This window comes from Patagioenas fasciata, chromosome 21, assembly GCF_037038585.1.
Source record: "Patagioenas fasciata isolate bPatFas1 chromosome 21, bPatFas1.hap1, whole genome shotgun sequence".
Taxonomy (NCBI): domain Eukaryota; kingdom Metazoa; phylum Chordata; class Aves; order Columbiformes; family Columbidae; genus Patagioenas; species Patagioenas fasciata.
The window spans coordinates 3411929-3425673 of NC_092540.1; the positions used below are offsets into that span (position 1 = coordinate 3411929).

At 46.0% G+C, this 13745-nt stretch overlaps 1 protein-coding gene across 4 annotated transcripts in view; it reads right to left on the reverse strand.

Annotated features, from left to right (window-relative positions):
- LOC139829541 (uncharacterized) overlaps positions 1 to 13745 on the reverse strand; it is a 292141-nt gene that overhangs the window by 33652 nt on the left and 244744 nt on the right. For all 4 annotated transcript variants that reach the window (XR_011742056.1, XR_011742058.1, XR_011742057.1 and 1 more), the window contains one exon: positions 8523 to 8686. Coding sequence is in view for 1 of the 4 variants with exons in the window: in XM_071817613.1 (XP_071673714.1) it covers positions 8523 to 8686 (164 nt within the window). In the remaining 3 variants the exon portion in view is untranslated. The remainder of the gene's footprint in view (positions 1 to 8522; positions 8687 to 13745) is intronic.

A 13745-nucleotide genomic window follows, 5' to 3' on the forward strand; every position in this document is an offset into this window, starting at 1 on the left:
GCAAGCCATTCAATTAAAGCTAGAGAGGCATTCAGGAATCTTCTAGGCAGACAGACTTCCTCGCTGGATTCCTCAGTCAGCGAGAGCTGGTAAAAGGGTAGCAGAAAAAACCCTTCTCCTAAAGCAAGAATTATTTCCTGTGTTGCTGACAGCGTGTGTTTGCTCGGTGTTATTACAGTTGCACCGCAGCACTTTTAATGCTGGGTTTGGATGGTTCAGAACAACTCTGAGTCTCCAATAATGTGTTCCCGGCGCACTCCTGGGTCTCCAGCCATTGCCTTTCCTAGGAAAAATACCAAATTTCGTCAAATCCTCTGAAATTCTGGCCTTCCCATTCCAGCTGAACTCAGCCCTCACTCAAATTTCCCACACACAATATATAACAAATGACTCTTTCAACAACACGCTGTCCAGTACAGGCACTGGGTGTCAGGTGCCATAACAGCAAGAGGAAACAACCCACGGCACAAACATATCTCATTATTTTACGCTAGCTGCCGCAATTATCATTTATTTTTCCGTAACGCTGGCAAGGAGTTCCATAAATCGCACAGTTATCACCCATCTGATCAGCTTCCGCGTCCGCTCTGGACCTGCTTCCCGTACCAAACCGTCACACAGCCGAGTGCTGGAATTTAATGTTTGCAGACATATCCTGAGATGCCTGGAGCAAAACTGAGGCAGAAAGTTTGCTTGTTTAGACCGCTCTGCAGTCCCTCTGAGGATGCAGCTCCATTAATATCTTTATCGTGTAGAACGCGCTTGATTTCATTAAATTCACTACATTGCATAACTGATCTTTATGGGAATCACAGCCCAAGCCATCTCCGGGGCAGCGAGGACTCAAATCGTATCCCAGGACAGGTATTTTCTGTGATGCGTTTGTGCCACGTCTGAGAAAAATCTCCGCGAAGGGAATCGATACACAAACCCACACTGAGAGGTGGCTGGAAATTTGATTTCCCCGTTTCCTGGCGAGAAGGCAAAACAAGGCAGGATCTCCCTGGGGAGGAGGAGAGGGAGATTTTCTCCTCTGCTGAGTGTATCTGGGTTTGCTGGCAGTGCTGCCGCCCCTGGGCCTCCTCCTGCTGCTAATGAGACACCGGGCAGAGCTCTGATCCCAGCGCCTTTCCTCCTTCGGCAACATCCACCTCATCTCCATCCACCCTGACGTTCTTCTTCCCATTACTATCCAGGGCCAGAAACAATTTGCCCAGGTGCTTTGCTTTTTTTTTTCCCTTTTATTCCCACAGCAGAGCAAAGTGAATCGTAAACATCACCAAAACAAGAGTGGGGAAAAGACCTTGCAGGCCATTCCACTCTTCCCTCGGGGGTAAATACAGACAGGATTCCCGCAGTAGGTTTTCCAGTGCTTCAGTCAGTTCAATTTTCATACTGTGGGTCACAGAGGATTAGACGAAAGTCGAGGGAATCAGCTCATCCTTTGTTTTTATCAGCAAAATTCTGTTCTAGGTTAAAGCAGCAGGAAACTTAAAAGTATTTTACTGAACGCTTGATAATTCAGAGTTCATATGCCAGGGAAATAGCGAAGAGGTGTCCTGAATCTGAAACGCTTGTTTAGTCTGATATTACAGCCGCTGCTAACAAGGACTGATCATTACTCGTGTTTCCTGCAAGGTTCAATGTGACTGTCATCGCAGTCCCCTGCAATGCAGGCAGCTGTCCCTGTCCCAGAAAAGTCATTAAAATCACTACGAGATGGACTACAGGTAACTTTGCAAAAGATAACTAAAGGATTTAGAACCTAATTCCCTCTGTCTGTCAAAACCACGTAATATCTACCACTCGTGAGCATGGGATCCATCCCCTGGATGTCCTCTGTGTTGACATTCTTACCTGTATTGGTTTAAAAAACCCAGTGGGAGCAGATTTAGGTCCAGGCTGGACTTATATACCCAGCAACTCCTGGGTTTTGCAAAGCTACCCAGGACCATCAGCCCTAGAGACGTACGAGTGGTATCAGAGCAGGTTGTCACAACGCTCTTCCCAAAGAGCAGCTGCGTGTTAAAGACAATGTATTAATGAAAATCCCTACAAAGAAAAAGGAAAACACAGACGCCCAGAATGTGAGGGATTGGAAGGGACCTGGAAAGCTCATCCAGTGCAATCCCCCATGGAGCAGGAACACCCAGCTGAGGTTCCACAGGAAGGTGTCCAGGGGGTTTGAATGTCTGCAGAGAAGGAGACTCCACAACCTCCCTGGGCAGCCTGGGCCAGGCTCTGCCACCCTCACCAGGAACAAGTTTCTTCTCAAATTTGAGTGGAACCTCCTGTGTTCCAGTTTGCACCCATTGCCCCTTGTCTTGTCACTGGTTGTCACCCAGTAGAGCCTGGCTCCATCCTCCTGACACTGCCCCTTTCCATATTGATCCCCACAAATGAGTCCCCCCTCAGTCTCCTCTTGTCCAATCTCCAGAGCCCCAGCTCCCTCAGCCTTTCCTCACACGGGAGATGCTCCACTCCCTTCAGCATCTTGGTGGCTGCGCTGGACTCTCTGCAGCAGTTCCCTGTCCTTCTGGAACTGAGGGGCCACAACTGGACACAATATTCCAGGTGTGGTCTCCCCAGGGCAGAGCAGAGGGGCAGGAGAACCTCTCTGACCTACTGACCACCCCCTTCTAACCCACCCCAGGTACCATTGGCCTTCCTGGCCACAAGGGCCCAGTGCTGGCTCATGGTCACCCTGCTGTCCCCCGGACTCCCAGGTCCCTCTCCCCTGCACTGATCTCTAAAGGTCATTCCCCAACACAGACACACCAGTGGAAACAAAAAGCACCAAAGGGCCGGATGCAAAGTTCACTGAATTTGATGCAACTTTATCTCCGGATTTGAATAAGCATGTGCTCAACTCCTGAACTTGGGGGCTGTGCAGATACTGGTGGTGGGAACCGTGGGGCTGCTTAAGCTACTAAAGACCAGTTTCCCACCCAAAAAAGCTGAGGAGGTGCTGTGCTGGGTGCCTCGGCAGCAGGGAGTGAGGCAAGGCTGGTTCGGATTTGACAAGTATCAACACATACTAACAAGGGTTTATGAGTCCAGATGATAAACAATAATGAGAACAGCTGCATCCCAAATGAATCCTTCTTCTGAGAGAGAATACAGGAGATTTCAGCTTATTCAAGTAACATTAGCTTGGGGCAGGGTTAGATTGTTCTGCGTTTTGACCTGATTTTGTAATTATCACTCCTTCATAGAAAGATGTGTTGTTTAAATATCCTCTAATTTGCTTTCAGAGATCATAAACCCCTCTTTATTATCTGCTGCGATGTATTACAGACAGATAATGACTGACTTTTGCCTTCCTCACTTGGAAAAGTGCATTTAATTTGGTGAAATAATGGAGCCGTTTGTTCATCTTTAATACTATTTTCTGTGCTTCATTCCCTTTTTACCTAATAAAACAGGCTCCTTTGGAGGTCCACCCTGCGTGATCACTCCTCCTGCAGACACCGTACACAGCTGAGGGCACCGATGTGTTAGATATCCATCAAAAACGATCCGCAAATCGGTGCCAGAGCATCGCACGCAACCGCCTCGGCCCAGGTTTAATCTGTTCCATTTAATGCGCGCATGGCTATCCAGACTTTTTCCAAATTACATGTAATTAAGGCATTTGTCATTGCAGAATGAGGGTGGCTCAGGCCAGCGCTGAGTCCATGTTTAGCAGAATGGGTGACGTTCATCTCTGTGGATGGAAGGGAAATTCTTTCCCCAGTCAAGTATTTAAACCCAGGGGCCACTCCAGGTTCTACACAGCTCCAAGAAAACCCCCCCATGTGCCAGTTCCTTACACACAGTCCCCGTTATTTGCCCATAAAAGAGGACGTTGCTGCATCACTCAGAGCAGATTTGAGCTTTAGCATTATGCACACACAGCACTTTTTTCCTGGATATCTGCAAAGCTTTTAAAAATATGAAATAGTTACTGCTTGTGCTTTCTCAAATGTATCAATTATTTTTAATTTCTCCAAACTGCTACAGTAGCATACAAATAGAGGAGAAATGAGAAGGGCTCTTTTTTCCCTCAAGAGCAGGGTTTAAGCATCCCCAGGCATTCGGATGGGGGGAGAACTGCAACAATGGCTTGTTCCCTACATGTTTTCATCTGGTTTTAATGCAGTTTCTGCTCATATATTCTATTAAATGACTAATTATTCATTCTCTCTCCGGCACGTTGAGATGCACTGTGTATGTTACTATTATTTGCGCTGTAGTGTCACTGTTTAATCATTCTGCAGTCACACAAGAGCCAGATTTGAAGCCTTAGCAAGCACTGGGCAGCAGCGACTTCAAACTTAGAGCTGCAAATGTTCACCTAAAAACTTGTACTTCTGGCAAGTACAACGGAATGGGAGCGAACTCACCCCCAGGGGCAAGAGGATTAAGTTGCCTTTAATGAGCCAGTAACAGGTATATATGGAGCAGCTTAGGCACCTGCAGTTGTGCTTTTGTACCCCAGGACCTGGAATTCACCCCAAACCCCCCCAGCTGGGACAGGAGCAGCGGGGGACACCCCAGTCCCATTTCTGGGGACAGTGGGACAGGAGGAAGGTGGGAAACCCAGACCCAGCCAACGGGATCACACCACCCACTCCATCTGCCTCTACTTCTGAATCTGTATTTGTTTTTCTCCTTCTAATCTTCAATTTCTTTTGATGGCGGCAGACAGCAAAGCAGGAGATCACATCAGTCAAAACACGACCACGTTATCGTCCATTATTTCATCTCATTCGCCGACTGTCCCTTTTAGTAATTTATTCGCTAATAATGACACGCAGTACAGTTGTCTAATGAGACAGAATCCCTGCATATGGGACCTAATTCCTCTGTATATGGGAGACAGGTCTCTACCTGTCTGCAATCTCCGTTATCAGTAACGAAGAAGCACAAATACAAATGTTGAGCAGAGATGAGGGTGGAGGGACCCTCTGGGTGCTTTTCTAAAGACAGATAACTCCTTACATGCATATAACACCAACAATTTCCAACACTTCTGGCTAAGTGACCTAGCAATACAGCTACGAACAGAGATAATATGCGATGTTGAAACACCGGGATGGCATTTCCCATAACTGCACAGAAATATGGGACACTTTCCCTCATTTTACTGTATGTAATTGATATGAGGCCAGGAGCTGCTGGCAGATTAAATTTTACAACCCATGACACACCAAGGCCTTGACTCAAAAATTACTTGCACTCGACTCTAATTATTCACGTTCTGCCAGTTCAGATGGTAGGGATATATGCCTTTTATTGCAAAGGAAAATGATTTGCAAGCCCACACAGCAGAAAGAAACAGAAAAGCAGGGGCTTGAGCACGGCAGAGCTGCAGCACCAGGAACGCAGGAGGGAGCAAGAAAGGAGCAAACCAACAAATACCGGACATGGAGAAAATAACCCGATGGGTCTGCATCGCAGCTGGGCTTCAACTCTGCCAGGGGAAATTGAGGCTGGAGATGAGAAAGCAATTCTGTGCAGAGAGAGTGGTCAGCATTGGAATGGCTGCCCAGGGAGGTGCTGGATTCACCAGCCCTGGAGGTTTTTAAACTGAGATTGGCCATGGCACTTAGTGCCATGATCTGGAGTTGGACCAAGGGTTGGACTGGATGATCTCTGAGGGCTTTTCCAACCCAGTCCATTCTGTGATTCTGTGTGATTCTGTGATCTGCTCTTGGAGGGGAAGCACGGGAGAAGTTTTAGCATGCAAAAGCAATTAGTGATGGGCAGAGAATAAGAACAAAGAGGCTCCTTGGTGTTTGCGGAGCAGAACTGAGAGCTTTGAGCAAAGACCGGCCATGCCGCAACACTCATACTCAATGATGTCCCGAACAGGCACTCACTGAGATTTTGAACAAACACGGGTGAAAATTGATTCAGCAGAACGTGTCTTTCTATACGGAACTGTTTGGAAAGCAGCGAAGCTCCTACACAAAGGGTTTTGCCGTGTTCTCCCTATCAGACGCGTGTTTTAAACCACATTACCCACCGCACTGGAGATAATCCCCAGCTTGGCTGGGCCAGCTGGGCTCCTGTGTGGAAACACGGGCCGGATGAGGCTGGCTTCCTCCTAAATGAAACGCCAACAAAGAAACTATAATTACGCTAGGAGAACATTCATTTGCTTGTTAAGTGAAATTTGAAGGGGAAACTTTAATGATGTCGGGAAGAAAATCAGATTCTCTTGTTAAACTAAATTCCAAGAGAACTCCGTGCATATGCTGGACAGCACATTAAGCATCAAAGACTCATCAGTGATTCATAGAAGGCTTTTTTCTCAGCAACATGAATTATTTTCATGGGAAAAGATATGAAGATATCTCAGATGAAGACGAGGAGTGAATATTTTTTATTTCTGTCCTTGGCAAACAGATAGTGTATAAATAAACCTTAAGTTTAAAGGCCATCTGAAAGAAACCCACAGCTTTATATTTATTTTTCATTATGTTAACACGGAAAAAATAGGATCTAATCCCTCAAATTCAACTTGGAATTGCAAATAGGTTGATCTAATTTCAACTAAGCAACCAGAAAATGAATGTATAGCGTAAGTTTGTTCAGATGTTTGCTCACTGACCCCGTTTGTCCACAGGACCAAGTATGAGGTTCCTTGGCTGGTTGGAACCATCATCGCTTCTTGACTTTCAGGTACCAATCACCTCTTATATGAGTTCAGCTAAAATCAACACCAGTGGAATAATAATATTATTCTTACTAATAATCCTCTTTCTGAGGAAGGATCTTGAAATGTTAATTAGGCTCGACACTAATAAATTAAGCCTGACTTCACACCAGCATCAAAGTATTTACTTAACACTATATCACAAATAGGTACACTGAGGCAAGGAGAGCTGATCTACTTCCATTTACACACTCCTAGTTCCCGAATAATTCCTTTGTGGTCACTAACACGCTTTGGAAGAGCACACATCAGATTTTGAGAGTGTCAACGTGGTTTGGCAGTTAGGTGACCACAGCAAAATGCTTTTTCATGGGATTTGGCCCATGAGAAAGACACGGAGCAGCGTGTGGATGCTGGGGTTTAAGTCCTGCCTTTCCTTTCACCCACCAGCTATTCCCAGGTGTCTTTCCTCATCTCCCAATGTGTTTTATTTTACCTCCCAGCCCCATTATCTCTGGATGCTCAGAAGCTGCTCCGCTCTCTGTCTGCCCATCCCTCAGCAAAGCGGAGCTTCGATCTCAGAGGTGGATACTAACAATTACTATAATACAAATAATAAGTCTAGGTTACTAATGAAGGATGCAATTAAAGGCAGCCAGGCATTTATTCCTGGAAACATCCTCATAAATCCCATCATGCAGCTCAGATGGGTGGAGAACAGTCCAGGCTTTACCCTGAGTCCAGCTCAGGAACGACGGGGATGGCTCCAAATATCATACCAAATACCCACATTTAATTCATTAACTGACACTGAGAAGACAGCATAGCAGAAACATGACAAGCGAGTGCCAAACACAGAGTTATTTAGCATTATCATATATCAGAGGCGCCTCACACCATTAATTGTGGATACTGCGGTTGTGCTGCTATCGATCAGTCACCAAATGCCCCCTCTCCTGTCCTCCCTCATCCATCACCGGAGGTTTCCAGCTATATATCCATCACCTCGCAATCCTCAGGAATGTCCATCATGCTGCTGTCTGAGGACGGGACCATATGGGAGAAGGCGCAGCATGAACCCCTGAGTGGGCAGATCAACCTCCAGCATCTCTCCTTCCCTCCTCCTTATTTTTTAGGAAGTGCAGGGAAATCTTTAGAGGGCGATTTCTCCCTAACAGTCTTATTCTTCCCTTCCCCAGTCACCATCCCTCCCTTCCCACCCATGAGTTATTAGATGACATAACATTCACTTTGGCAAAATATATTATTCAAAGTGAGTGGCTTAAAATTGAAATGCTTACATGGTCATGAACCCGGGCTGCAGTTAAAAATAAATCCCTTTATCTGTGCTGCATTCTCAGGCCTGCATTTTCCATGAAAAGTCCTTTAAAATACTCCGGACTCTGAGCCTCAACAAGATGAAATGTGACTTTTTAAAAATAGGATGCCTGGTCCTCTCCGCTTTCCTCCTTGGGTCGACAATGGGAGATAAATTTGCTCCGCAGGAACCTTTTGTGGGCTGTGCTGCTGAGGCAATTTGCAGTTTGCTGTGGAAAAGGCATCTTACGCTACATTTATCACCCCCTGCCGCTGGCTACAATTCAACCCACTTGGAGCCACTGAGCAGAGGTGCCGAGTAGCTCCTGCATTATTATTCTACATAATAATGGGTGTTCAGGGAAGCAGGAGACAAATATAGAGTATATTCCAGAAAGGCTCAGCTGGGGAACGGAGGTAAAAGGGCCAGGGGGTGGGCTGCAGGGAGAGAAGGCAGAAGGGAGGGAGGTTAGTAAGAAAAACACCAAAAAAACAACGGAATAAACTTGATCATCAAACTAGACCTTTCTCTTGCGGTGTTAGATCGATGTTTCTGCCTCACCTTGCAATGCTGGATGTCACCGACCTAGAGCGGGCGCCGCAGCCGCCCACGTGGACTTGAGCATCCTCTGTGTTCCGTTCCCCGTGGTCCATCCTCTGTGTTCCCTTCCCCGTGGTCCATTCCCTGCAGAGGTGCCTGAGCTCCATCAGATGCCATGGCGACGGCTTAAAAGAAGGGAGATAACAGAATGACTTCTCACATCAGAGGTCAAGGCAATGAGCAGTTAATTAAGTGGTCTACAAGCTACTCTAACTCAGTAAGGAATCCCAAGTTTATGTGATTTAACCCTTGAAATTCAGCTTTCTGCCGCATAGATACAGATCTATATCCTCCACCATAAAATTAAAAGCCATCAAATGTATCCTACAAAGACAGCACAAAAATCTTCATAAGGTGTTGTAAGCAGATATAGATGATTAGAGGACAGTTCTGTACTTTTATATATTTATTTTTCTCAGGTTCAAAACCAGAAGAGGGATAAGTTTTTACTAGACAGAGCTTACAGGCAGATATGCCTTTATCTTGCCATCCTATACACTTGCAACCCAGAGCTTTGTTGAAAATCTTTGGTGAGTATTTTGGGCAGCAAACGTCTGGTGAGGAGACATTCTGAGCATGTCAATTAGGACTTTTTCTTGTATGCCTCGAAAAAAAAGATGACATTCCTCTCATGTTGCAGAATTTCACATCTGTGAGGGTTTTATTTTTTGAATAGGAGAATAAAATGCAACCTCCTGTCTGAAGATGTAGGGTTTGATCCTTCGATTGTTTCATCTTTGGTCTTTGGCAGTGTCCCTGTCTGACACTTGTCACTACTCTTCCTCCGCACAGGTACCCCCTTCCCCACCGTTCGCTTTTATATTTACGCCGACACTAATTCTTCTTGTCCAGAGAAAGCTGGTTAATCAGATCTTTGAAAACAAACTTTCAGCTGGATATTTGTATGCAGCCCCTAGACAGAAAAGCAGATTTAAGGAGACAGCCATATGCAAGCATGAAGGGAGCAGATGTTGTACAATCAAGGGTAATTTAAAAGAGAGGGGGAAGGTGACAGAAGGACAAAATGAATCCAAAGTCAAGAGATTTTTTTTGTTGTCGCTACAAATACGAAAATCATGTTCTACTTCGCACCTTCAAGTCCCAGAGAAAACACCGCTTGTCTTCTGGGTCACCAACAGCAAAAGCCACCGCTCTCTTTCCAGATGTCAAAATTCCAGAGCTGTGCCGCTGATCTTGCACTGAACAGAGAATCCATCCTCTGCACCTTTCATCTTCCAGCCTCTTTGGAGGAAGAATTCCCTGCTTTTGAGCCGTGAAGACTCCCGGCAAATACAACGCAACAGGACCACATCATCACATCCAGCGGGGGAAGCAAAACGGAGCCAACCGTGCTGCAATCTATCATCCAGTCAATTTGACCCCCCCCATTTATTTCCTCCTCTCTCTAAAAATATGAGCACAATCAGTCATGTCCTATGGAAGCCAATCTTTGAGGAGCCCGCGGGGATGCTGGGGTGCTCTCTGCAGAGATTTGTGTTGCTTCCAGACCCAAGAAGTTCAGGTAGTAGCCAGCACTTTGCCTCTTGGCTCTACTTTTAGTGCTGTCAGCCTTTCCCATCCATGGAGATCAAATTTGCCTTCCTTCCATGAAAAGAGATTGAAAAAGGAAAATAAAAGTGATTCTTTTTTTTGGTAATTCAATGCAATACTAATCAATTGTGACAGGACCTAGAGAATATTTTCACGGTGCCAATTACTTAAAGGGCAAAGATGCCATAGTAGCGTCGCAGTAATAGCACCGACAGCTCTCCAGGACATTGTGGAACAATGTACTAAATGTTGTTCAACTTGTTCAATGAAATAAAGTACTGGATCATTAACCTTACCAATGTCAATGTGTTGTCACTATCAAATTCAACTAAATGAGTGTCCAAGGTAATAGTTGGGAGCGCACTTCCCACCGAGGAATGCATTAATACATTACTGGCTGCTAATAAAGAGAAACTGTAATGCAGTTGAGGAACACGGAGAAGAGCTATAAATGTGGATTAAAGAGAGAGGGTCAGCCTGGATGGGACAGACAGAGACCTATAGGTACGGTGGGTGTACGCAGACAGATTTATGCACTCACACATGCAGCTTTACAGCCCATGAAGTGATTGAATGGGAAATTTATGAAAGCAAACTCCAAAGCTGTAATCATGCATTAGGGGAGCAAATGTTTGCAAACTTCCTTTGGAACAGGATTCCATATCTGTGTATAAATATCTCCGACAAGTTGCTTTTGGAACTTCTCAGTAAGAGCCACTCCTTTTTAATCTCTCCATCGGCAGGCCAGGCTTGTTGGGTTTCTCTGGAGAAGGAGAACGGCTCCATCATCCCCGGGTGCCTGGGTGAGGTGCAGCGCTGTGGGATCCAGCACATCACACCAAAATATCACCTCGGGTACCACTGCAGCTCAGTAACGTCTCACAGTGACACGTGTGAAGAGGAAAAATCATTACTGACTAAAATGAATATTGCTCCAAATGAAGATGTTGGCCTCATCTGGGTGTTCCTGCTCCATGGGGGGACTGCACTGGATGAGCTTTCCACGTCCCTTCAACCCTGACATTCTGGGATTCTGTGATTCTGTGAAAATACATGGGCACTGTAGCTTTTCAGTACAAATGGAATATTCAGGCGAAGGGAGCGGAAATTTTCCCTGCTGATCATTCATGGGAGCAGGGATAACAGCGCCAACAGCCAATGGTTACCAGAGCACATGTCCCTCGATGCCCATAATCCTGTTTCAATTTCATAATGAAACGGCAGACAGAAAATACATAGATTTAAGATATGCAGAGGCGGAAAAACCACCAGGATACCGGGCACCACTGCCATTATTTCTGGGCCCATTTGTATTTCATAATTAATAACTTAAATGGGGTAATTTCAAATTGTTAATTCTTTTCACAGAGTCTGCACGAGCTCAGGTGATGTCAGACACGCTGTCACCAGGAAGGTTAAATACTCTTGGTAGTTGCTAATTACCTAATCACCATTACTATCTCATATTAATTCTACCCGAAGAACAGATTTCATTATGACTAACCCGAGTTATTAAAGAACACGCTGTATAGAAAAACCCCTGTTGTTTGCATTCATTTAAAGGAGAGGGAAAAAAAGCCCCTAATAAGAACGTTTCTCCCCAGAATTAAGCGATAGTGAAAAGCAGCAAGCAGGTTTCCCTCCCGCTGGTGTTGGGCACATAATTCTGCTCTGACACCTCTCGGTGTTCCCACAAAATCAGTTTTTTTGTGGGATTCCATGCCCAGGACACTCAAGCACAAAAACACAAAGGGTTTCTCGTCACCCTGTGCACTCCACGCACAAACACGGTGTGGCTTCAGCCTTGATCGGGCGGTGCTTCTGCCTTCTAAATGTGTATTTTATTGATGGGTTGGTGAACGACCTTGAAGAGAAACCCTTGACTCCCTGATCTCGTTTGCCTCTTGCTCTCCTCCGCACACTGAGAATTCCCATTGTTGGGATCACCTGTTCACCATCCCCTTGACAACAACAGAGATGGCTGATAGAATCCACGGCTCTGTTTTCAAACCAGGTGTTGTCCCTGACTTCGGTGGGCTCAAAGTTGCAGAAATGATGGGTTTTGCTGAAAACCCTCTCGATCGGCTCCCTCCCGCCTGTGCCTGCAGCATGATACAAGGGAGGCAGAGCTGCTGTTTTACCATCCATACAGTGCCCAAAGTTGTGATGGGAAACTCCTTGATGCTTTTCTCGTACAAGTAAGTCCACGTCTCGCAGCCCTTGTCTGCGGTTGAAAGAATAAGAACAAGTCTTATGAGGAGCGGCTGAGGGAGCTGGGGGGTTCAGCTGGAGAACAGGAGCTGAGGGGAGACCTTCTGATCTCTGAACTGCCTGAAGGGAGCTTGGAGCCAGGGGGGTCGGGCTCTGCTCCCCAGGAACAAGCGCCAGGAGCAGAGGAAACGGCCTCAAGTTGCGCCAGGGGAGGTTGAGGTTGGATCTGGGGAACAATTTCTTCCCCAAAGGGCTGTGGGGCATTGGAACAGGCTGCCCAGGGCAGTGCTGGAGTCACCATCCCTGGAGGGTTGGACAGACAGACATGAGGTTCTCAGGACATGGGGCAGTGCCGGGGGTGGGTTATGGTTGTACTGCGATCTTGAGGGGCTCTTCCAACCCAAATGATTCTATGGAAGCAGCGAGGCCTGGTCTGAGCAGGGGGTTGAACGTTCCCTTCCTCCCACCCCACAGCAGGGATGGCGGATGTGTTGTGGCTACGTGACTTGGGATTGTCATCTCTTCCAGCTCACAGAACACTTCCAAGGCAGGTAGATTTTATGGCTTTTTTTAGCGCTGCGCTATTAATCCTTACACTTGATTCAAACTGCGCATTAGGCGATGGCAGCTACATAGTCGCAACCTTTTGAAATGCTAATTGTCAAACCAAAGTTTAGAAAGACTATTTCAAAGCAAAGTTGCCATTATTTGTAGGCTGTGCTCTAAATGCAAGAGCTCAATTATCTAGAGTGTCAAACTCCCGACACCTTTGCTGATCCATAAAAAACAAGGGAGATTAAACAGTTTTCTGGAGTAGAATCTCATTTTTATGCTCAAGGTTATTTACTGAATTAGACATTGTGGCTGATCCCAAAGGTGGTCAGGTCAAGATATTTCTGGTTACCTGTGGTACCCTAATGGGGGATTGCATTCAGTCCATAGAAACACTTTCATCGTTTTCATGGATTTTTCTGAGCTAGAAGTCTATGTTTTTAAGACCTAGAGAAGAGGAGCACTGGTGGCTCTTTCAGGCTTTCGACTGTCTTTTTAGAGACAACAAAGCATTGCCTTTGTTGTTCCCCTGACTTTCTCTGCTATTAGTGGATGGTAGAGAGCATCAGTTTCTTAGAGGGACCGACACCGAGAGTTATGCAAAAGATGAAAGGTACGGCATAAAAATGCGGTTTGGGTAGGAATTTGCATTTGCAATTCAATGTTCTTCTGGGAAGCTGTGTCTGCCCTGTCTCCTAAGAGGAAGATATCTTCATTACAGTATGGATCTTCCTGGTCCTGCACTAGGAACGGGTGCTCCCCGCTCACCAACGCTGCACGTGAACACGCACACAACCCTCCTCACTTCGGCTGGGAAAGTAATGGCACGACACGTTAAAAAACCATACTTATCAGAGAATGTGAAGTGGA